The 23,184-nt window shown below is 48.7% G+C and overlaps 1 protein-coding gene across 1 annotated transcript; it reads left to right on the forward strand.

Moving 5' to 3' along the window:
- Positions 1–3,160: 3,160 nt before the first annotated feature.
- On the forward strand, positions 3,161–13,821 carry LOC128822410 (serine/threonine-protein kinase PAK 2-like; the record flags this gene model as incomplete). Its single annotated transcript, XM_054004109.1, has 9 exons — positions 3,161–3,207; positions 4,882–4,886; positions 5,139–5,224; positions 5,856–5,930; positions 7,317–7,400; positions 11,573–11,682; positions 12,109–12,226; positions 13,052–13,151; positions 13,580–13,821. Coding segments are annotated over exons 1-9 (867 nt in total), but the record flags the coding sequence as incomplete, so codon positions are not given.
- Positions 13,822–23,184: the final 9,363 nt, after the last annotated feature.

Raw genomic sequence — 23,184 nt, forward strand, 5'->3', positions numbered from 1 at the left:
CTGAGCTCTATCCTCAGCTCTCTTCAGCAGAAGTCATGAATTTGGAGACAAGTGGGATGCTCAGTCATTCAAACTCAATTCAAGTGCACTAATGAGACTAATGTTTGGACGGGATTGCATATGCTTCTGAAGGAGATGTTTCAGCCTGCCTACAATCAGCATGCAGCCTCCTGTCTGCAAAGCTTGACTTTCATTAATTATAACCTCTTCAGTGGAAAAGGAGGAAACGGATGGAATCCTTTTGGTAGTGTTCATGCACACATCGACTTAGTGGACTTTCTTTCGGCCTGCCAGGCTGGCACTCTACTGCAACAGGCCAAGGCCACAGCTTTCTCCACAATCCTCAGACACCAGGAATGTCAAGGGTGCCCGTCCCACTCACCGAAACGTGCCCTTGATTCCTTCCACGTCTGAGGCGACCTGCCGGGGACAAGGGAAAATGAACCAGGTGCTGTTAGAAATCTGTTTGTGCTGAGGAATCCCACAGAACAAGTCCACCCAAGCAGAGAGCATTTTCCTTTCACAACCAATCCCTCCAGGAGCAACACTTCTTTAGCACAGCAAGCGAGACTGCAGGCCAAAACCCAAGGCTGTGTCTACCTTTTGCTCGGCTTTGCCACTAAGGACCTAGAAACTTGGCTGAGAAGATGCAAATTGTTCCTTAGCAGTCAGTGCCTACATTGAAGCTCATTGTGCAGCCTGCAGCTAAAGCAGCTTTTTTCTCCTCTCTTTTCTGGATTTGCTCTTTCTTTTTGTAAACTGCATGCAGCATGTCCCACACGCTTGCTGTAAACAATTCCCCACAAAAGCTCCCACCAAGCCCCTCTTAGCGCTTGCACTTCTGTTGGGACACAGCACAGGCCCAGCTCCGGGGTTCAGGAGCACACACAAACTGCTCGGCACTTTGCCCTTCAGCGCAAAGCCAGTGGCTCTGGTAGCACACACAGGGGGTCCACTTAGACAGGCACGTCCTTGAAGGATGGTATGCAGAAAAAAGATGCTTTTCCTCAGCTCTGGAGAGAACCAAACAGTTTCTAGAAGGACACCTGCAAAGCTCCCGCAGTCTGCGTTTGGGAGGTTCCCACACCCTGCTGGGCAAGAGACACCCCCTTTTTAGGTGAAGCTGTTGACAGGAGCTTTACCAAACACATGGCATCTTTATGCCATTTTTTGTTTCAACGTGCTGCCCCAAGGAAAAACTTCTATTTACCAGTCAAACGATGAAAAGCTTTCCGAGAAGCCGCCAATGAAAAGGCGCTGCTGACTGCTCTACGGACTCGCTCCATCGTTTGAGCAGTGCTGCTCGAGTCCGTAGGCCAGGAAAAAAAATAGAAAAAACCCCCCTCTTGCACAAGTCCCCAGACTGTGCAAGGATAAAGGGGAGCAACAGGACGCTTGCACGACTCTACGGACTGTGCAAGAAAATACAGAAGCAAAAGGACACCCGCTGTAATCTGAGAACAGCACAGTCGAGGTGATCCTCCTGCCACGAGCGTGCCAAGGGCTGCTCTGGACGCTGAGGCCTTGCGGGCACCAGGAAACCTCCTGCTGACAGCGCTGTGACGTGGCAGCCCTCTGCTGACATCACAATAGCAGCTGCTCTGGGTTGGTCTGTGAATTCATGCATGGCAACCCAACCTTCTCAGCAGCTAAGACAGAAGAAAAGCCCGGAAAGTTCTCCTCTGCCCCAAAGCAGCACAAAACCCCCTTGCAGTCCAAAACCCACAGCTCAAAGGAACCAAGAGTAACACAAAACAGGCACCAAGCCCATACACCCACCCTGTACACCAAGCTGAACACTGAGAGACAACCAGGATGTGAGGAAACCAAAGGCCACGTGCCCTTTTGGCCAGCAGTGCTTCTGACTAAAGCCAGTTTTAAATTTGCTTTTAAATTCTGTGAGTGAAATCGTGCTTTGCTAATATCCCAGAGAGTTCCCTACATTGGAATGCCTGCCATTCCTGCCCATTTACTGCATGGCTGACATCAACCAGCAAATTGTAGGGCTCGCTGAAGGAAGAATGACACCTAAGTGGGGAGAAAAAGCCAAGTAACCAACCTGCTGCACACACAGCACACTGCTGCTGCACAATCACAGCACCTCAAAGAAGCCTTTGGGGCCTGTGACTCACTTCTGGCAGCTTTCTTGGGCACACATCTGGGAGTCACAGAGATCTGACTCTAATGGACACACAGAAAGAAGGAACAGGAAATCAAATCCCAGTGCGGGACACCGGAGAAGCTGGTGGGGGGAGGAAACCAATGTGGCAAAATGGGCAAGTCCCACCGAAAAAGGAGGAGACCCTGAGGCAGAGACCAAATAGCTCAGCTGGTGGGCACACCTTAGGAAGGCAGGCTCAGGAAAACAGAGCAACCACAAGCCTTCCAAAGTTCAGAAGCTTCCTTCCAGGCTGCATATTGTCCTGATGCAAATTTCCTCTGTGTGTCAGACTGGAAGTCAGGACAATTCTCAAGAAATGACTGATTAGATGACGAATGCCTTTGCATCTACAGACACCACATTTGCACCGTCCTAGTGTCCTAATCCCAAAGCTTTAAAATGTTGGTGGGTGACCCTCATTTCCTCAGGGCTAGAGATCAGGGAGTAGTTTCAAGCATGCACTTCTTACAGAACAGTCCACAGAGCTATGCATACCGTTTTCTGCCCCCCAGTCACAAAACACTGCTGTTTCCTCAAATGAAAGCAACAGAAAGCTCTGGCAGCCTGCCCCCACCCCAAGAGTTTCCAACCAATTTTTTCCTCTACTTTCTACATCCTACATCTTAGCAAAAGTGCTTTCTGCCTGCACAGTGAACTGGAGACAGACCATTTGTTCATGTGCAACAGCACGGGTTGGTGCTCCAGCCTGAGAGCTGGAACACAGGAGCTTGGGCAACTGAGCTTTGAGATGCAACAGAGCCAGAGAACGAAGCTGGCGGTGACTGCTTGGGGAGGAAAGTGGCCCAGCAATGGTACTGCACACAAGCTGTGGAGGAGGCACTCACTATCAGCATGACAGCCCTCATAATAGCACACAAACCCCCATAGTTTTACACATGTATTGGACGCTGGTTGCTCTGCATGTATGTCTATACTGCTGCCTTTATAACCTTTTGGAAGCAGTCAGAGCTAGCAGGATTCACCCAGCATCAGGAGCCGATGCAGCCTGGGAACCTGCTGATTTATGGAGGCTTCTGGCTTCCCAGGTGAAGCCAAGGCAAGCCCTGCTGCTGCTGCTGCTGCTGCTGCTCTGCCAGAGAGCTCCGGCTGGGCAGGGATGGCACCACTGTGCCGCGGGCTGTTTCTCCTTCCAGAGCTGGGCGCTGCTTTTGAGCCAGTAGTGGCAGCTGGTGGGAGAACAAATGGGCCTTTTCCTGCGTCAGCACTTATGGACGCACTAGGCCCACCTTCAGGGGAGACTTTCGGCCCCCTCAAAGGAAAGCAGAGGGACACAGTTGGAAAAGGCTTCCTTTCAAGCCGCGCTCGCTCTTGGAAAAGGGAGCCGAGCGCCAGGACGAGCAGCAGGGCCCGATCCCGCCCCCGTGCCTGCAGTGAGGGGCGGCTGCCGCTGGGGGGCGCCATGGGAAGGGAGCGCCCCTGCGCGGGCCGGGCGGGGCGGGGCAGCCGCCAGGGGGCGCCTGGGGCGGGGCGGGGCCCCTCTGTGAGGGGGGAGAGCCTCGGGCAGCTGCGAAGCAGCGCGGAGCCACAAACGGGACTGACCGTCCGCAAGGACAGCGCCAGGGCAATGGACAGCGCCCGGGCACAGCACAGCTTAAGCGCAGGCTGACCGGGAAGGCAATCTTCCCATGCACTGCAGGATTTAGGCGTTTTGATTCCACAGCCCTGCCATGAGCTGGCTGGGCACAAAGCCGCCCCGAGCACCGGTGCCTCCTCTCCAGGCTTGCCAAGGTACGAAGTGTTCTTGTTCACAAATTTCCAGTGATTTAAATGGCAGGATACCTGTCTGTCTCTCCCTTTCCTACACAGTTCTTGTTCAGATAAAAACCTGGTTCTGGTTTCGTACTCATGTTGCTAGAAGCTGGAGGTTTCACTCCAATAATATCGTTTGGTGAATTCCTTCAGTCCCTTTTACTTAGAGAGTGCCTGGCAAACAAAGTACCTATAGGTACACCGTGGATAGCATGAAACATTGACGGGTCGGCCAGGAGAACACTGTTCTGTCCCCCTGCAGAGGGACTTGGAAGTGCTGATGAGCTGAGGGCTGTGAGCAGAGGCTGGGCTTTTGCTCGTTGGCAGAGACTTTGTGGGCACAGCCACCCGTGTGTGATAAGTCAGGCAACGGCAATCTGAGCTTTGTCCGCTGAGCTCAAACGCAGCTGGGCTTTCTGTGCTGGGCTAGATCATGAGGAAAGGCTGCCCAGTCACCTGGAGGGGCTTGCTTTGCTATTTGAAGTGGTAAAATTGTCCTGCTGTAGCTGAGTTTCCATGCAAGCTGTTTTCCATACTAAGGTGTAGGGTTCTTAAGGCACATCATACTGGAGAAACTGCCCCTGTGTGCCAGGAACAATTGCTCTTCATCTTCACAACTTGTAGGTCAGAGAAGGAGAGCCTGCAAAGCAGCCTGCTGGAGGCTCAGCAGCACGTATCAGAGCTGGAGATAGCCAGGAGCCGTGTGGAAGCCCAAGTGCGCACAGCCACGCAGGCCAAGGAGGCGATACTGGGTGAGAGGCTCGTGCGCTTTGTTTCTGGGGATCGCCCTGCCTAGTGCAGCTGCTGCGAAGCCAGCTCTGTCTGCAGGGCTTCTGAGGAGTGAAGGAGCTGAGGGCAGGTTCCTCCTGGCCTGAAACTGAAAGGGCTTAAGGTCAGCAGATTCCTCTGCTTGTGTAGTCTCTGACTGTTGCCGTGTGTCATGTTTGCAGAGCATGTGAGGGGCCTTCGTCGTGAGCTGCTGGCTGTAAGATCTCTCAGCAAGCAGCAATGTGAAGACATGGCTCAACAGCTCCGCTGGGCAGAAGAGCAGTGCAGCAAGGCTCTGAGACTCTGGCAATCTGCTGAGGAAGCGAAGGAAGAACTGGTAAGAAACAATACATCCCTGAAGTTTTCAGGCAAGTTTGGAGGGCTGGCTTAGCAGAAGAGCAGCCTGAGTCTGTGACATGGTCGCAAGCATCTGCTGTAGGCTACACGTTGCTGGGCCGGGCAGCAGAGGGCTTCAAGGGCTCCTACTTGAAGGCCTGTGAAGACCCAGAGGACAATGCTGGGACAGTATATGCAGCCACAGGTTGAGCATGGGCATAAGCCAAGTTCCCCAGGAGGCTGGGTGGTCGCCACCCAAAGCATGGCAGCGAAGGGGCAGTGTCTTCCCCACAGCCTCGTGCCATGCAGCAGACTGCTGCTGACCTTGCTGCCAAGTGCAGTGCCAGCAACTGGCTCCCTTGCTTTCTGTCCTTCCACAGTGGACAGAAGTCTTCCCTTTGAGCCTGAAGCAGTTGCAACAGGCCCCGTGTTGCTGGTATTTCAGCTGGTGGCCTGTCTTGTGACTGGGTCATCGAGGTGCTGGCCTCGTCCTCGTCCTGCAGTCCATCTGCAGCTTTTCCTTGATTAAAGGGCAGGGGGAATTTGAGACCAGAGTCTCTGAGAACAGACAGAAATCCTGAAGAGAGGGGGGCCAGGAAAGAGGCAGCCATCAGAGCAGGGAAGGCAGGTGACCTCTCCTTTCCTTACACATGTTGGGCCTCCTCCTAGGTTTCTTGTTAGGGCAGGAGTGCTGGAGGGCACAAAGTCACTAGTGTGCACTCTTCAGGTACGGGGGTTGTTGGAGGGATGAAGCTTCTATTTTTTTTCTTTGGGGAGCATTGCTGGGACTTCATCTGGAAGTGTGTCTTCCCCTCATCAGGCGAGACAACAGCTGGAACAACAGAGGTTGGAGGCGCAGAAGAAGATGGAGCAGCTGGCAAAAGCCCTGACAGAGGTACAGAGGGGACAGGAGAACAGGCTGCTTGAGATGAAGCAGTAAATTGCCATCATGCAGCCTGGGCGAGAAAAGATAAGAACCAGAGACAGTCAAGAGGCACAGAGTGTGAAAAGAGAGTTTGTGTGTTGTTTTGGACTCCTCTGGGCTCCTTCTGGGCACTGTTTCTCTGGACACTGTCTGTCTGGGTGGCATTGTCTCTTAGCTGGCCCTTGGTAAATAGAAGAAAGAGAACAAACTGCTTTTGGAAAGCGTCAGCACGTCAATCTTGGTTGCCACACAAGTGATGTGTGGGACGTTTAAAGCCGTCTTCTCTTTGTTTCTGTGCAGCTCCAGTGCCAGAATGCTGCTCTGTGTGATAACATGTGCCAGCTGAGGCAGGAGCTGAACAAGCTGAAGAAAGGGCAGGTGAGCCTGACTAGCCAGGTAGCAGAGGGAAGGACAGGGATGGGGGCATGAACTGGAGATGTCAGGAAAGGGGAAGCAAGGACTACTGCAGGCACTGGAAGCACAGAGCCTGGCAGGCTCCAGTGCTGAGCAGCAGGCAGAAGAGCTAGGATGGAAGGGTTAGAGCTGGGTAGAGAAGCAGAAGGAAGTGGCTGAACACAAGTGCTTTTGAGAGTGCAAAAGAGGAAACCTGAGCGAGATTGCAGATGCCAGTAAGATTCCTCTTGACAGAATATCAAGCTGCAGGCAGAGCTGCAGGACGCTCAGAGGAAGATGAAGGCCATGGAGAAGAGGCACAAAGAAGAAATGGAAAGGATGCATAAGGTCCTGCTGCAGTACAGCCCAGCTGAAGAAAAGCAGGTGAGTGAAAGAGCAGGAGGCACTGCAGTGGTGCAACAAGTGGTCTCTGCCCTTGCTGCCTTTCCCCTGCAGAGCAGCAGGTGGATGGGGGCAATGTCTCTGACCGCCATGCTCTGTGGTCTCCATGGCAGCTGGTCAGAAGGACACTTACTGGGCCGCTGAATCTCAGCTGCTGCCCTGGGCAGCAGGGCTAGTGCTTTGGCCGGTGGGCCAGCAATCCTCTGAATGTATTTCTGCTGGCCTCTTAGTGCTCGCTTTGTTTTTTGAGGGGTTTGCTCAGGCGAGCATGGTGACCCACACAGATTCTGAGCAAGTTGTCCCTGTCCATGGTGAATGCAGTCCTCAGAACGGGGTGAAGTGTGAAGTTGTTCTTTCCCTTTTGCAATCTCTACTACGGCTGACTGTGACAAGCTGTGGTCTCTGACTGCTCGTTTGGGTTTGACTGGAGGTGGAAGAGTTGGCAGCTCAGCTTGCAGCCTAACAGCACCAGTGCTGTTCCTAAGGGCTTGCCTTTGAAATGCTCTGTCTGGGGCATCTCTGCCAGGCACCTTTCTGACACACACAAATTTCTTGTCTCAGATGGATGCAGGATCTGCCATCAAAGCTGCCGCTGCAGCAGCATCCTCCGAAGAAGCCTCCTCTCCGCAGCCCGAAAACCCGAGTGTGAGCAGTTCGGCCCTCTCAAGCCGGGAGAAAGAGAAGCAGTTCCTGAGGCTGCTGAGTACGTCCTGGGGATTTCTTGTGCCATCGAGCAGCGCATTATAGTGTGTGCCTCAGCATGAGCTGTAGCACATGTTCTTCCTCGCTTTGGTGTCAGACAGACCTTTTGGACTCCCTACAGAAGCCATTGTTGTGCTCGGAGGCAGCCAGGGAGCATTTGGGGCGTTCCTTTTGCCTTTGAGGGCAGCTGGGCGTGGGTGGGCTTTGCCTGAGCTTCCCTGTGCAATAAAGACAAAAGCAGGGATTGTGTCCTGAGCCGCAGTAGCCTGCAACCTATGCAGTGACCGAGTGAACATGTGTGTGCTAGTCTGGCCAAACGGATCAGAACAGTTGGCTTCCTAGATTCCCTTTAGACTCCTGACTTGTCACCAGTCATTGGAGACAGAATACATCAGTGAATTTGATTGGCTGTGCAGCTTGTTTAGTGCTGGTGTTGTTTTTATGACTCTTAGTATGTCTCCTATTCCTTCCACAGTTGGTTTTGATAAGAATCCTCCATTTTGGTTAGCCTGACCTCCTTGAAATGAACATCAGGTGACAGCACAATTAAGAGAGGAAGAGGTCTTTTCAGTACCCCCTAAAAGTTAAAAAATGATATTCTTAGAAGAATCTTGAGGAATCAGAGAGGAAGAGTTCTTTTCAAAGTGCCCCAAAAGAAGCAAAACAGGATACTCTTTTTACAGTCCCTCTTTGATATCTTAGTTGTATGCTTAGGAAGATGCATCAAAGAAGGAAGCCTCTGCTGCATGTTCCTCTGGTACCAGGCACGCTGTACTGCTACTGCCCGCTGGTAAATACTCCTGGAATACTAAGCATTGGCCTCAATCCCTGCACAGATCGTACTCTAGGAAAGCACACCAAGGCCTTGCTGATTCTGCAGTACAACTGAGTTGCTTCTTGCCACTGGTAATAGCTGCCAGTGCAGTGCTGTCAGAGAATAAGCGGTCAGGTACAGAACAGAGCCCGGTTTACTCAGCGTCTGCCACCAGCTGTTGGGACAAAAGGTGGATTGATCTACTGCTCCGTGGGTCTGAAGTCAAAGACAATCATGTTCTGTCTTGAGTGAGGTCAGCAGCTTGTAACGGGGCTCAGTCTGGCTCTGTCTTCTTCACAGTGGCTGTCAGTGGCCATTTGTGGGCTTTGCCGAGCTTTTTGTCATACCTGCCCTGCCACTGACAGCTGGTGTGACTGCAGAGGCTGGAGCCTTCCTTAGCTGTGAGGTTGCAGCTGCCGTCCCGTTGCTGCAGCTTTGCCTGGACTGATGAAAGGATCAGCATCTCATTTGTGCAGGTGTCTGTGTCACGGCAGCGCCTGAGGAGCAGCGCTGTCCTTGTTCCCCGTCTGGGCTGTGCCCATTTGGGAAGATGGGGCACGTGGGTGGTGTTCAAGGGGCTGAGTCCAGTGTCAGTGACTGCTGCACGCCAGGCTGAAGACAAGGACTTGTAGTTCTTCACTACATGGGGAATGGGCAAAGTCATCTTCAGAACTTAGCCTGCTCATCAATGAAGAGGGTCCTAATTCTTAGAGCCATTGTTCTTGGTTATAGCATGAGCTGCTGCTCTCTAAAAATGTCAAGGCATTCTTTAGGCAAACTGCTGAGAGGTAGATAAGGTGCCCTCCTCTGCCAGAATTCACTTTGCAATATTCTTTCTGCCTTGGTGCCTGTTCTTTTCTGGTCTCTGTCTGCTCTGATGCTTTTTCCATAGGCTTAGTTTCCTCTCAAGGCAACCCTTCAATGGAGTGTGGAGAATCAGGCTCTGTGCAGGCCAGGTGTGCTACAGAGCTGCCTGTCTTGCTGGGGCTGCTGTTGTTGTTCTTGTTGATGTGAGTGGAGCTGGGTTTCAGATCTCCCAGAAGTCAGGATCTCTGTTTTGAAGTGTGCTTCTTGCATTTTTTTTTTTCAGGGCGTGTGGTGAGTGTGGGAGATCCAGAGAAGAAGTACACTGGATGGAAACCTATTGGCAGTGGGTGAGTGCAGCCACGCTTACTTCTACAGAACCATGGGCCAGGTATTTTGGTGCTGCAATATCACATGGGAAGTCAGGCAAGCTGCAAGCATCTTCAGCCCCTGGCTTTAGTCTGTCCCTGTCTCAGTGCTGAGGCAGTACAAGGCATCATGAAAGATCACTGGATGCTGACGACATCTTGCCTGCCTCAAGGAGCAGGACCTGGAAGCCTTCCTGTCCCTCAAACATGTGGCGCCAGTTTGCCTATTTTCCCAGGAGACATGGTTTTTAATGATTCCAAGTAATTTGGCCACACTCATGAAGGAAGAAGAACCTGAGAGAGCAATGTCCCACCTGATAGCTGTCAGATAGCAGCTGTCAGTAGCATTTCTTAGTAGTATTTTGCTGAAAACAACATTCCGTGGTCAGGAAAATAAGGAAGGCTGTGTGGTGTTGCCTGAGTTTGGCAGGTAGGATGAAAAGAGAGTGGTGAGAAGGCCCAGCAGGACTGTATGTTTCATTGCCTGGAAAGGCATGCCACAGGCACAGATGCCAGAAGGAAAAGGCGAAGAAAACACCCGCATGCACAGTCTAGTGTGTACATTTGCGATTTGTAGCAGCTCTTTTCCTTCTGGTTGCACCCAGCTTTTCCCTTGGACACTCTGCGTGGCAGAGGGCTGCTGGGCTGCTGTGCCTTTGGCTGAAGAGTAGACAAAGCCTGGTGGTTTTGAGACACTGCAGGCAGCAGAGAGCTCCTGCCTGGGCTGCCTTTTGCTTCTCAGCACTGACCAACTTCTCTGTTCTTGCCACTGTTCTGTTTCCAGGGGGTTTGGAACCGTTTATAAGGCCTTCAACGCTGCCACAGGACGAGCAGTAAGTGCCAACAGCCCATTCAGATTTTGCAGCCCTTGAGTGCTTTCCCTTGTGATGTGATCCGTGGCCAAAGCTTTGGGCCGCCTGACTCTTTGCTGCAAAGGCTGTCCCACAGAAGCAGCCTGTCCAGAGGCAGGCTGCAAAATGCATTTGGGACAGACTTTGTCCTCCCTCCCTACCTGAATGAATGAATGCAAGGATGGCGGTGGTGCCTTTCAGAGAAGGACACGCTGGCTTGGACTTCCTGGATAAACATGCATAGATTAGCAGATGGCAAGAGCCATCATTCCAGCCCAATTCCTCTTAAGCCCAGGTTCAGACACAGATAGGATTTCCCATTGTTTTCCATCACGTGGTTCAGTTTAAAAATATAATGCAAGTCCTAAAGAAGGAGAGATCTTGTTTGGAGCACAGTTTTGCCTTTCAGTCCTAGGGAACCTAGTTCACACACACACAGACACACACACACACACACACACATATGCACGCACAGATCAATGAGAAGAAATTGATGAAGAGCCTTAAATAATACAACCTTGTGTTGATCCTGTGTTGAAGACATGGTGTCTTGGAGAGTCCTGCTGCTCTTTGGGACAATAAGTTCATAGTCCTTGATTCTTGTTTTTGGCTCTCGGCAAATACAACTTCATCTTTCTGGTAGTTCATTATCCACCTGCAGTGCTGCGCTCAGGAACTGCACTTGGAGGGAGGTGGAGGAGGCGTCCGAAAGCCCGAAGCCCTGCTTATGACCTGCCGTGCATCCATAGGGTACCACATAAAGGGTTATTCATTCTTAAAGCCACTAAAGAATTACAAATGACAATAATTCCACAGTGTAAACCATGTTCAAGATTGTTCTTCAGAGTTGTGAAACCCAAACTGAAGAAGTTAGGATGTGCTAGGATTGTAACTTTGAGTCGCCTTGGAGTTCTTTTTTGGACAGCATGGTCCCTGTCATGTAGGTGTGTGTTTCCTTTGGCACCCAGTCAAGAATGGCAGCCATCTCCAAAAGGCTGGTAAAAGCCCCTAGAAATGCTAACGTATTTCCAGTGGTTTCAATTTACCTTCACAGGAGCGAGATTACTTTTGGCTTGCAAAACATGTGTGAATGATAATAGTAGTGATAAACAAAGTCTGTTTGAGAAGTCTGCAGGTGCAGAGAGTGCTGTTAGCACTTTGTGGTTGATGGTTTAGTGTCCATTTCTACCGAGGTGACAAGGCATCCAGGCCCGTGAGTGCATGGAGAAAGAGGCTCTCGTAATGTCCGCTCCTGATGGCTTTTCAATGTCATTGTAGGTGGCCGTAAAGCAAGTTAATCTCCAGCACCAGGGCTGCGAGGATGTGTTGAAGGAAATCCTGGTCATGAAGGAATATAAGAACCCCAATATTGTCACCTACCTAGAAAGGTAAATATTCTGGCAGAAAATGGATCTTTCAATTAACATCAATCTAGTCCTGCACAAGACATGGGAGGAGATTGCATTTTGTCCCCATGAATGCTTCCTGGCAGAAATAGCTTGGAGATCGATCTCAGAAACCTGGCTCTCTTACTAAGCCAGCAGCATGTTTCCCAGGCTCTTGCCTGATTAGAAAACCTTTCTCTTTCTCTCTGACTGAGCTGAGAATACCCACAGCCTGCTTTTCCACGGATGTGCCTTCCTCATTCAGACGGCACAGATGGCAAGCACTGGATAGCCTGGGTGGAGTGTGTCTTCATTTGATTCTGTCTTCATTTACCAGTGACCTGGAAACAAAACTCAGTTGCAGTCTTTCCTTCATCCGGCAATTCTGCTGCGCACATTCAGCTCCACGCTGTTGCTTTCATCTTGCAGCTACCTTGTCAATGAGGATGTCCTGGTGGTGTTGGAGTATATGGATGGAGGCTCCTTAGCTGATGTGGTCAGCATGAAAAGGATGGCTGTAGGACACATAGCAACAGTGTGTCGGGAGGTAAGGGGTCCTGCTTGTGCTTGGGATGGCTTGGACAGGCTCGTCCCTCAAAAGCGCTGCAAAGCGAGTGATTCCATGTTTAGAGCTTTCTTTCTGTGTTCCTCTCATGCTTTGGAGAAGAAAGAGCATTGGGAGTGAACTGCCTGCCAGTGTCCCTGCCCTTACTATAGTCTGTTCTTTACTCTTCTAGACCATTGTTGAACTCCCTGTCTCGTTTTCATTTGTATTTTCTGTTCTGCACTTTGCCTCTGCAAGCCTTTGCCCAAAACCTTTCTGCATTGCCTTCTTTGCCTGTAAGTGCAAAGGTGCTGGTGTCCAAGTTTTAAACCAGCGGCAAAGCCAAAAAGAGACTCATCTGTCACAGTCCCAACTTCAAAGGATGGCACAGCACCCACCATGCTGCTTGCTCCTGAAAACTGACAAATGAGCTCCTTCCAAGTCTGCTGTCGAAGCCCTATAACCCTTGTCCTCCAGCCTCCCACCCGACAGTGATCCCCTTGGTACCCAAGGCAGGAACTTTTTCTCTTTTGGCAAACCATTGCTTATCCTCCAGACAGGGAGAGCGCATCCAGTGCAGCAGGGATCACTCTGACTGGCTTTGCAGGGGACAGTCTTGAGCAAGGACTGATGTTTCCCTCTCAAGCGCTAATATCTTGCCTTGGAAAGATCCTGCTCTCCTCCTAGTGTTGCAGCAGCAAGCACTTCCTCTTGCCAGCGCTCACTGCTCCTTTGAGATCTGTGAATCTTCAGGAGCAGTGTCCTTTTGGGTGTGATGAAATCAGATCAGGCTAACTTTTGGCCTCCTGTTTCTTTTTTCTCTCCCAGAGCCTGCAATGCCTGGCTTTCCTTCATGCCAACCAGGTGATCCACAGAGACATCAAAAGTGACAACATCCTTCTGGGCCAGGATGGCTCCGTCAAGCTGGGTGGGTGTTCTGGGTCAGGCGCAGCGCTCCGGGCAGGCGGTGTGGGGCTGCTTTTGAGCGGCTGCCGGGTGCCCAGCAGCGGTGCTGGTGAGAGGGCAGGGAGCAATCTGCGAGCCCAGGGCGCAGCTGTAAGGGGCTGAGTGGTCTAGAGAGCAAGAAGGTAGCAAGAGTAACTTTGGTTTGTGTGTGTGTTCCTTCCAAAGGGAGAGAGTTACAGTGTAAACGTTCCGGTGCCTGAGGAAAAGCCAGGGTGGGAATCCTGGAGGGGGGTTGCTAAGTGGACAATTGCCCATGTCCTTGGCTGCAGCCCTGAGGAATGAGAGCCCAGCTGCTTTTCCAGCTCGATTCAGCACTGCATTCTGAGACGTAGAGTGAGGGAGCCTTTTCCTTGGTTCCCTACTTGAAGCAGTGTTTGTTTTTCTCCTCAGCTGATTTTGGCCTCTGTGCTCCGCTCAGCCCTGAGCAGAGTAAACGGAGGTCGATGGCCGGGACCACTTGCTGGATGGCACCCGAGGTGGTGAGAAGAGAGCCATACGGCCCCAAAGTGGACATCTGGTCCCTTGGCATCGTGGGAATAGAAATGGCCAAAGGAGAGGCTCCTTATATTCGGGAAACCAGTGAGAGGGTAAGGTGCAAATACGCTCAGAGAGCGGTGTCCTTCTCCTCTGTGTCCATTAGACAAAATCCCATGCCCACAGCTTAAAGTGCTTCCACCAAGGCCCACTTGTAAAAACATCCTTGGGGCTCGCATCAGCTGTCAAGGCAAGACCTGTTGCAGCTTGGAAGAGCTGGGGCTGCACTGGAGCCTTTTTTCCTTTGGGAGGGAAGGCTCATCTCTAACCATCTGCTAGGCAAGAAATTGCCACTGCAGCCTGGAGCTTAAAAGATGGGGTCTAGGTGAGCACTGAAGGAGATGGAAGAATCACGTAGAGTCTCATGTTTCCTTTGGCTTCAGGCTAAGTACCTGATAGGCAAGCAAGGGGTACCAGACCTGCACAAGCTCAGGCTGCCCTCTGGCTTGTGTGAATTTCTGGGCTGCTGCCTGCAGATGGATGTGGACAGGCGAGGCTCTGCCAAGGAACTTCTGCAGGTGCAAGGCAAAGCGGCTGCAGCCCAAAGAGCTGTTCCCTGTCAGGGTTTGTTCCTCGGCCAAACTCCAGGGCTTCCGATGGGCCCCCCCACATAGCAATATCCACTCTGGGTGCTTTTCCAATGAAAACCAAGTAGGATCCAAGACTGATTGAGATTAGAAGGGACCAGTGAAGGTCATCTAGTCCAAAACCCCAGTCACTGGCAAAGACATCTTCAAGTGGATCAGGTTGCTCAGGGTCCCATTCAAGCTGACCTTGAATGTTGCCAGGTCTGGGGCTCCTCCCAGCTCTCTGGGCAGCCTGTGCCAGTGTTTCAGCACTCTCCTCGTAAACACTTTCTTCCTTAGAGCCAATCGAGTGTCTTGTAGCTTAAAATCATTTACACTTGTCCTCTTACAATTGGCCCTACTAAAAGATTTGTCCCCATTCTTCTTAGAAGGCCCTACGAATATTGAAAGGTCTCCTTGGGGCTTGCTCTTCTCCAGGCTAAACAAGCACAACTCTCCCAGCCGTTCCTCAGAGGAGAGCTCCCAGCTTCTGGTCATTTCTGTGACCCTCTTTTGTTCTCAGGTGGTGTATTCATGTTTACCTGGTAGCAAAGGAACTGAAGTATTGCAATGCCAGGGACGGGGGCTTGAAGAGCACAACAAAAGCAGTCTAGAACCAAGCGGTTCTAGATTGGTCCGTGGGAAGGCAGGGGCTGTGGGGGAGCTCACTGTGAGCATCCGAGGCCACTCAGCTTGTCCCTCCTGCCCCAGCCTTAGAGGTTTCTGCCAGCCAGACGGGGACAGCTGAGCAGGAGTTGTGCCAGCCCCATGTGCTGCCTGGCCCGCTCAAGTAGATGAGAATTGCTGCGGCTTTGCTGCCAGGTTTTGTGGCAGACAAGGAGCAGGTGACCAGGCCATTTCCTTGGCTGTTCCTGCTGAGAAGGAAGATGGCAGCCAGCACAGGAGCGGGGGGCATGCCAAGGCAGACACTGCTCTTCCTGCAAGCCAGAGCTCAGCCCATCTGTGCCCTGCTGCTTGTGTCCTTGCTCCTGGCTTGCTGCTGAAAACCTGCGTGTCCAGCGCTCCTGAGAACAACATGTGCGGTCAATAATTTCAGAGCCCTTGGGAGTCTCTTGAGGACTGCCCAATGCCCCACATCTCTTTTGGACACTCAAATAGCCCATGTCTGTAGAAAAGAGGAGCTGGAATAAGTGTGTTGAGTTTCCTGAAAGGAACAAAACCTTTGCACAGCAAGCAGCAATCCCACAGTGCTGTCAGGACAAAAATGCCAGCAAGTGATGACACCTTGAGGAACGGACTAGTGCAGTTCTGGGCCATGTTTGCCTGTGCTAGCAGCATCCTGGACATGAAGGCTCATGTGCTGATGGTGACCTCAGGCCGCCTATGTTTGTGTATTTCTGGGGGGCTAGAGGAATCCAGCTTGACCCTGTTAGGAAGTCAGTTTGGAAAAGAATGGTTCCTTTTTCCTTTGTCTCTTTTAATTTGGTTTGGTTTGTTCCTTTTCCCCTTTGGGCAGCATCCATTTCTCCAGTCAGCGGAGCCTCTCTTAAGCCTCTTCTGACAGCCTGATCGCTGTCATCCCTGCAGCCAAGTCATGCAGGAAGCAAAGGAGATGACAAGGAGCACTTCAGCACTTGGAGAACTGAACCTGTGAGAACAGGTAGAAATCCTGAGGGGAGAGGGGCCAGGAAACAGGCAGCCATCAGAGCAGGAAAGGAAGGTGGCATCTCCTTTTCCTCGCACCTGCTGATCCTGCTTTTGAATTTCTGCTTGGGACAGCATTGCTGGAGGGCACAAAGTCACTACTGACGTGCACTTTTCAGGTGGGGGGTGGTGTGAGGCATGAAGCTTCCACTGATTATTTGGGGAGTTTGGCTGGCACTTCATGTGGAAGTGTCTTCCTCCCCTCACCAGGAGTCGGAAGGGCAGCGTCTGGAGGCACAGCAGCTGCTGGCACAAGGGGAAAATTTCCTGGCAGAGGTACAGAAGGAGCAGGAGAACAGGCTGCTTGAGATGACGCAGTAAATTGCCATCATGCAGCCTGGGCGAGAAAAGATAAGAACCAGAGAGAGTCAAGAGGCACAGAGTGTGAAAAGAGAGTTTGTGTGTTGTTTTGGACTCCTCTGGGCCCCTTATGGGCACTGTTTCTCTGGACACTGTCTGTCTGGGTGGCATTGTCTCTTAGCTGGCCCTTGGTAAACAGTGCTGGAGAGATTTTTGTGTCTTCAGGGAGCGGTCTGGTGAGAGGCTACCAGAGCGCAGGTTTGAGGAAGGCAGGAATGGCGCTGCAGGCCCAAAGAGAAAGGGAAGCCCAGAGCTTCCCCTCAGAAGGAGGGAGGTGCCACGGGAAGCCCCTGCAGAGCCAGGCTGGAGCTGTGGGAGAGGGCTGGCTGTCAGGCTGCTGAGGAGGTGCCTGAAGCTGCTGAGTACGTCCTGTGCATTCCTTGTCCAATCGAGCAGTGTATTATAGTGTGTGTGCCTCAGCACGGGCTGTAACACACGTTCCTCCTCCTTTGGTGTTGGGAGAGACATTTTGGACTCCCTACAGAAGCCACTGTGGCACTTGGATGCAGGCAGGGAGCACTTGGGGCATTCCTTTTGCCTTTGAGGGCAGCTGGCAGTGGGTGGGCTTTGCCTGAGCTTCCCTCTACAGTAAAGACAAAAGCAGGGATTGTTTTGGGAGCAGCAGATGGCTGTGACCTAGCCAATGACTCAGAGAAGGTGTGTGTGCTAGTCTGGCCACACTGATCAGAACAGTTGGCTTCCTGGATTCCCTTTAGACTCCAGACTTGTCACCAGTCTTTGGAGACAAAATACTTCAGACAAATTGATTGGCTGTAGGGCTGGTTTCATACTGCTGTTGTTTCTATGACTGTTTGTACTTCTATTATTCCTTCTCCAGATCACATGGGCCCCTGCCATCTAAATCCCAACTCTAAGGGCTTTTCAAATGAAAAGGAAGGAAACTTGCAGCGAAGCAATCGAGGAAGCAGAAGAGATGACCAGGACCACTTCAGGATTACTTCCTTCAAAGGCAGCTTGGAGCTGGACTCACAATAAAAGTCCTATACACCCTCAGGCCTTATTTTAAATGATGTTAATATCAGCACAGTGATGGCTTGGTTTGCTGTTTGGGTTTTTTTTTTACTTTAAAAATATACTAACATTCCCAAATGACCTTCAACTGCTAAGGGTGTTAAACTACTGAAAGAATCCATTAAATGGTACAAGAAAAAAAATTAGAAGTTCCCAGCACCATACCTGTGCTCTTGCATGAACTTCTACAAGGATATTTGAGTCCTGCTCTTCAAGATATTGCTTTTCTTTCTGCCTGCAATGTTCCTGTGCTTTTAACTGTTCAGACATTTTCTCAAAAGCCTCCTCCTGCTTCTGCTGAAGGTTGTTCATAGTGTCAGTCTTGTGCTTGCAAATGTATTCTGGGTGGGATATCTGTGTGACAAGAATTTAAGAAGAAATTTTTCACTTTGAGTCAAGCACAGACTATTCCAGCATAAAATCTAAACTGTAATTTCTTCAAGATTATCATTAAAACTAAGTAAAACCCTTGCACAGCAGATGAATTACTTGGTTCTCAAAACAAAACTGAAATATATTTTGAAACAAAATATTTTATTTGGTTTGGGTTCTGCCATCCTTTTACCACCTTGCAGATATTTGTCACCTTCTTTGTAGGAAACCTAAGCCAGACACTTCGAACATTTTTTTAAACAACTGTATTAAAATTTAGTATATTCGTAAATTAATAATCAAGTATATCCTTTAGAAATTTGTGATGATTGCAAGCAATAATTAAAAAACAGCATTTAATTTTTTGTTTTATTTGTGGTTTTTGTTTGTCTTTGTTTGGTTTTTGTTTGTTTGTTTTTTGTTTGTTTTTTGTTTTGTTTGTTTTGTTGAAAAGTCAAGACATTCCAGATTATTATTAAGTTTTGAAACAATTTCAGGGAATTCTAGCATAGAGAATGTTTTCCTTACAAGTAGCTCCTAAGTTTACGATGTGTTTTCAACAAGCATGAAGGGATTCACTCTTGTGGTTTAACACTGCACCTCCCATGCAAATTAAATGGAGGAATGAACCAAGCCAACAATGATCTCCAAATGCACACACCTGCACTTTGCTACTAGAAAATATCAGCAAGACACTTCCAGATAGATCACGCTGAGCTGTAGGAAAAACGTTTGGTGCAACACAGTCTAAAATCCCAGAAAAGCTGCTAAGTACATGAGAAGATCCCTAGAGACCTCACAATCAGTCTCAGTAACAAGGCTTAATCAAAAAACAAGAACAGTAAGACACAAACCCCACAAACACTGCCAACAATATCCATCTCCTTCCCTTCCCATGTCTTTCCTTCTCCCTTTCCTCTTTTACTTCAAAAGAGAAATAAACCAGAAAACAAAGTGGAACCCTGAAGAGTGGCTTAGCCACTCTTAGCTTAGTCTCAGGACCCAGCTGATCTATTTAGAAAGGGTTGTTTTTTTTTTCTTTTTTTTCCTAAAAATACAAGGTTTTCTGGGAAGAAAGGCCACGTAAGCTCACTTGCATTAATATCACTCAGAAAAGTACAGCTCCTCCTTCACACAAATACTGACATGTTTTAGAATAGGTATTTCTATTGTGTTTCTGAATAAAAATGCCATAATCCGAAAGTTGCAATTAAACAGAAAACCCCAGACTGGCAATCTTTCAAATAGTGCATCTGAGTCGTAAACACATCATTTAAAGATGGTATTCCTGGAGAAAGTGTATTTTGCCTATGGATTATGGTAAAATAAAGACTTGCTTTATGACTGGAAATGACTACATTCTGTGAGTTTCTTCATCAGTAAGATGAATTTATTATCCTTGAATTAGGTGCCTGTGGCGGGTATCAGACAGTCCTTTCAGAATGTCCTGCACAGAAAGTGGAGCTGAGAGACTTGATGCACACTCCAGTCCCATCTAAATGCTCACAGCAACAGCATCAAACTGAGCAGTGGACCAGCCATAATTAATGGTGTTCATTTGTTAATGTCCAAATCCTCTTGGGGGGATGAATACCACTCCTTCTTCTCCTTTGTAACGAGACTGCAGTGTGCACAAATGTCCCTGAGCTCAGCAGAGGCAGCTGATGCCTGGGGACACTCAGCCTCCCGTTAGCCTTGTGGAAGTTCAAGATCAGGGCTTCAACATTCTCACGCAAGAGTGCACAAAGCCCTGTCCAAGGTAACTCTTCCAGGGCGACGTCTGAATGTTTGGCAGGCACATGGGCGTTTGCCACGCTCTGGTATAAGTTTAGGAGGATGGACAGCTCCCTCTGGAACACAAAGAAAAATTAATTGCTGTAGCTGGGCAATGTTAAAATCAAAAGAGATGCATTATATGTGCAGTAGTGGTGCTGCGTGCAGCTGAAAACAAGCCCTCAAAGTTCATTCTCACAGCTTTACAAAATTCCTCAGTTCATTTCTAATGATTGCAGCCATAACATTGCATAATCTTACAGCAGAGTAAGAAAAGAGATTTCACAAAATTTATCTAATTAGACACAGTATGTCTATAAAGTATGTGGATAAATCCCAGTGCTGTCGGGGCCACAGCCGTGACCTGGCACAGATAAAAATTTCCGTGCTCTTAGTGGATGCAATTCATTCTCCCTTGTTAATACTGTGAGGTGCATTCCAACTGTGCCCCCACACAACTGCACAGCACACAGAAAACGGTCCAGTTGGCTGGGCAGCACAACACACTCTGAATTTGTTTAAAAATTGGTTTTGCATGGATTATATACGATTAAATAGCTGGCCAAAACAGGCCTACAGCTCCATCAGTCAAACTCCACAAGCCATGCCTCATTGCTTTACAGTGATTTAAATCAGTGGCAGAATAAATGGATTCAGGTTATAAATAAATTTCAGCTACAACAGCATGCAGTAGAAATTCAATTCTTCCTAATTTTAGAACATACAAGTGACTTAGAAACTTTGATTAAGCTAATAGAAAGCTGCTTCTCAATTGCCATGAGGACAAAGTATGTAAACCACCGTATCAGTACAGTCAGAGATCAAGATAAGATTCTCAGACTAGAGTGGAAAGAACATATTCAGGGAGCATAAAAGTGGTATACAAGATGAAAAAACACTGTATAGGTCAGGAAAGCAGGAAGTGAAAATGAAGAGAAGAGAACACACTGACATTTTCACACAATTTTGGCATGGGTATAGCAAAGACCAACAGCAATATATTAAAAGTTATCTATACTTAGTTCCTGCCACAGTCTCCTGCTTTTTCATTTTGGGAAGCAAAGTCAAAGCTGTCTCAATGGAGTAAACAGGATCACATACAGGCACTCCTGCTTCCCAAACAAATACAAACAGCTTTGGGAAAAATACAAACCCATCGAAGGCAATAAATACCTGATTTCATAAGGGAACCACTAAAAATGGGGGAGGTGGATGGTGGGCACTGCTGCCCTTGGAGTCGTGAGGGGAACCCTGCCCACACTCCATCCCCACAGATAAGAAACACTCCCCTGGGGAGCACTCTGGGGTATGGAGAGGACGTAGACAATATGGGAATGGTGTAATTGCACCAGTTGGCCGAATTATGTTCTTTTCAAATTGGTGTCACATCTCTTCTAGGAATTAATTGGGCCTGCGTGGCTTCAGACCATAGCTGATTAGATTGCTTATAGTAAAAGTGAACACACAATGTTGCTTTGGAAGACCCCAGTTCTTGGGCTTCTTGTGGTGCATGTGGTAAAATCTTTGTCCACTCATCCCAGGTGCCCACAAGGTTGGGCCTCTTACCTGTATAGGGATAATCTTTGGATGCCAAAGGGATTCCCAGCAGGCATGGGGATAAAGGCTCTTCCACGCTGCCCATGGCCATGCAGAAACTGTCCTGTTGTAAAGACTTCACAAGAGTGACCCATATATTTTGCTTGGGCTGTTGGATGATCCAGGCAGTGCTGGTGCCGACAATGATCCAGGGCAGCCTCACAATCATGCTGGAGAGCATCTTGATGTTTGTCTGGGTACTGGGCTGTAACCTAAAAATTGTTACAATAAATAAGGCACCTTATTTATTGTAACAATTACATGAATCCCTCTCTCTCCCCTTTTCTATGTGCATGCCTCTATTCCACGTTCCCCTGTTCCCCCTTCCTCCACTCCGCTTTCCCCATTTTATTAGTTTAAGAAAACAAGGAAGGGGTCAGGGGAAAACATATGGAAGGCTAAAACTGAGTGAAACTAGGAGAAAAGGGAAAAGGAGATCAGGCAAAGTAAGGTATTGGTATGAATGTAAGTAAAGAAATTAGTAAAAATATCATCTTTGATATTTTACAATTAGTAGACGGGCAACAATATATCCAACCCATGAGGGAAGAGGGAAAGGAGAAACCAGGGGTCAAAGAGCCAGAAGTCCATGGGGGAATCTGTCTTTTACTCCCAGGAGGACTACTCTATGCTAGCTAGTCACTGCCATGGCCAGGGCAGAAGACTTGGGAATTGACTGAGAGAGGAGAGTTGATGGGATGCTACAGCTTTGTCCCAGACAGATGCCTGAGGCATTTGCAGGCTGCAGCAGTTTCTGGTGGACCCTTTTTATAATTTTCTGATGTCACTGCTATCCTGCAAACCCCAGAGACACGTCTGTGGAGGCATGGCCAGTCATGACTTCTAGTTGTTACTGAACCTTGACACAAGTGGCACCTCTCTACTTAATCAACTGAAAACCAATGATGTTTAGCTCAAGAGTGTTAACACAAAAAATACATCCATGCCTGAAGAAAGCAGTGAAAAATGTTACTGAAGGCAACAACTTGTCCATTTAGTGCAAGATTGTACAAAATCCTGCCTGCTTTAATAGCTGCACTTTAATTTGCACCCAAAGGTACAGAGCATCCTATGCTTCTTTAGTATTCATGTGGGCACAGCCCCCAGTTCTCTATAACTCTACAGCGTAATAATTAGAAAACAGATGACATTTATCAACTGAAAGAAAAAAGAATGCAACCACCAAAGGATTCATGATCTGGATGACATAATAAGGGGGAAACTTTCTTAAATCTGAGATGACATCAAGCTAGGGAAAATTGGAGGCTTGCTGTGGGATAAGAGTCACAATTGGTGCTGACAGATGAAGCTATTGCTTGAAAAAAATCAATTAGCACATTTGGTGGTAGACATACAGGATGTGAGCTGGATGAAAAACTTTATGAGATTTATCGTGGTTCTCAAGTTAAACTTGAATTAACAGAATTGTGCTGTTGCAGAGCGGGACTTCTGCTTTTGCCTTCCAGTCTCTTTTCAGTGATGCTTTAAGCTGGTGTCTAGTTCTGTGTGCTGTCATCCATTCAGTTGGTGGATCATTTAGAGAAAGACAAGAGCAGCTTATGATGATTGGAGATACAAAACATGGGGTTCTTTACTCAAAAGTAGGTGGAACATCTCATTCTGGGCTTTAAATATGTAAAGACTGTTTTTCTTACCCACTCTAATGGCAGAAATCAGTGTGTTAACTTCCTTTTTGAAGTAGCAATCCAAATTGTATCTGGGAAAATTGAAATTAGGAAACTTGCAGAAGAGAACAGTGAAGTGCTAGGACAGAGCACACGTGGAGGTTGTAGCATTCTTAAAAAGTAGCTTAGACACCTATGCATGAGGGATGACACTTTTTTGAGTCTGGTATGTTTTCTACACTGGTAGGACTTCCTTGCCTGTCTTCCTCTGTTTAAGAGTTTGTCTGCTGAGTTACACAATTTGTCTCTTGTGCTGATAATCAGGCAAACGTGCAAGATCCCATATAGTGCCGTAGAGACTTCCATTATACAGAGCTCAGTGGTCACAGAGTAAATATCTGTGAAAAATGCGTATTTTATAATTGGCTCTTGGCAAATATTGAATTGAATGCTATATGTATTATGGAGGGTT

This window comes from Vidua macroura, chromosome Z (genome assembly GCF_024509145.1).
Source record: "Vidua macroura isolate BioBank_ID:100142 chromosome Z, ASM2450914v1, whole genome shotgun sequence".
NCBI lineage: Eukaryota > Metazoa > Chordata > Aves > Passeriformes > Viduidae > Vidua > Vidua macroura.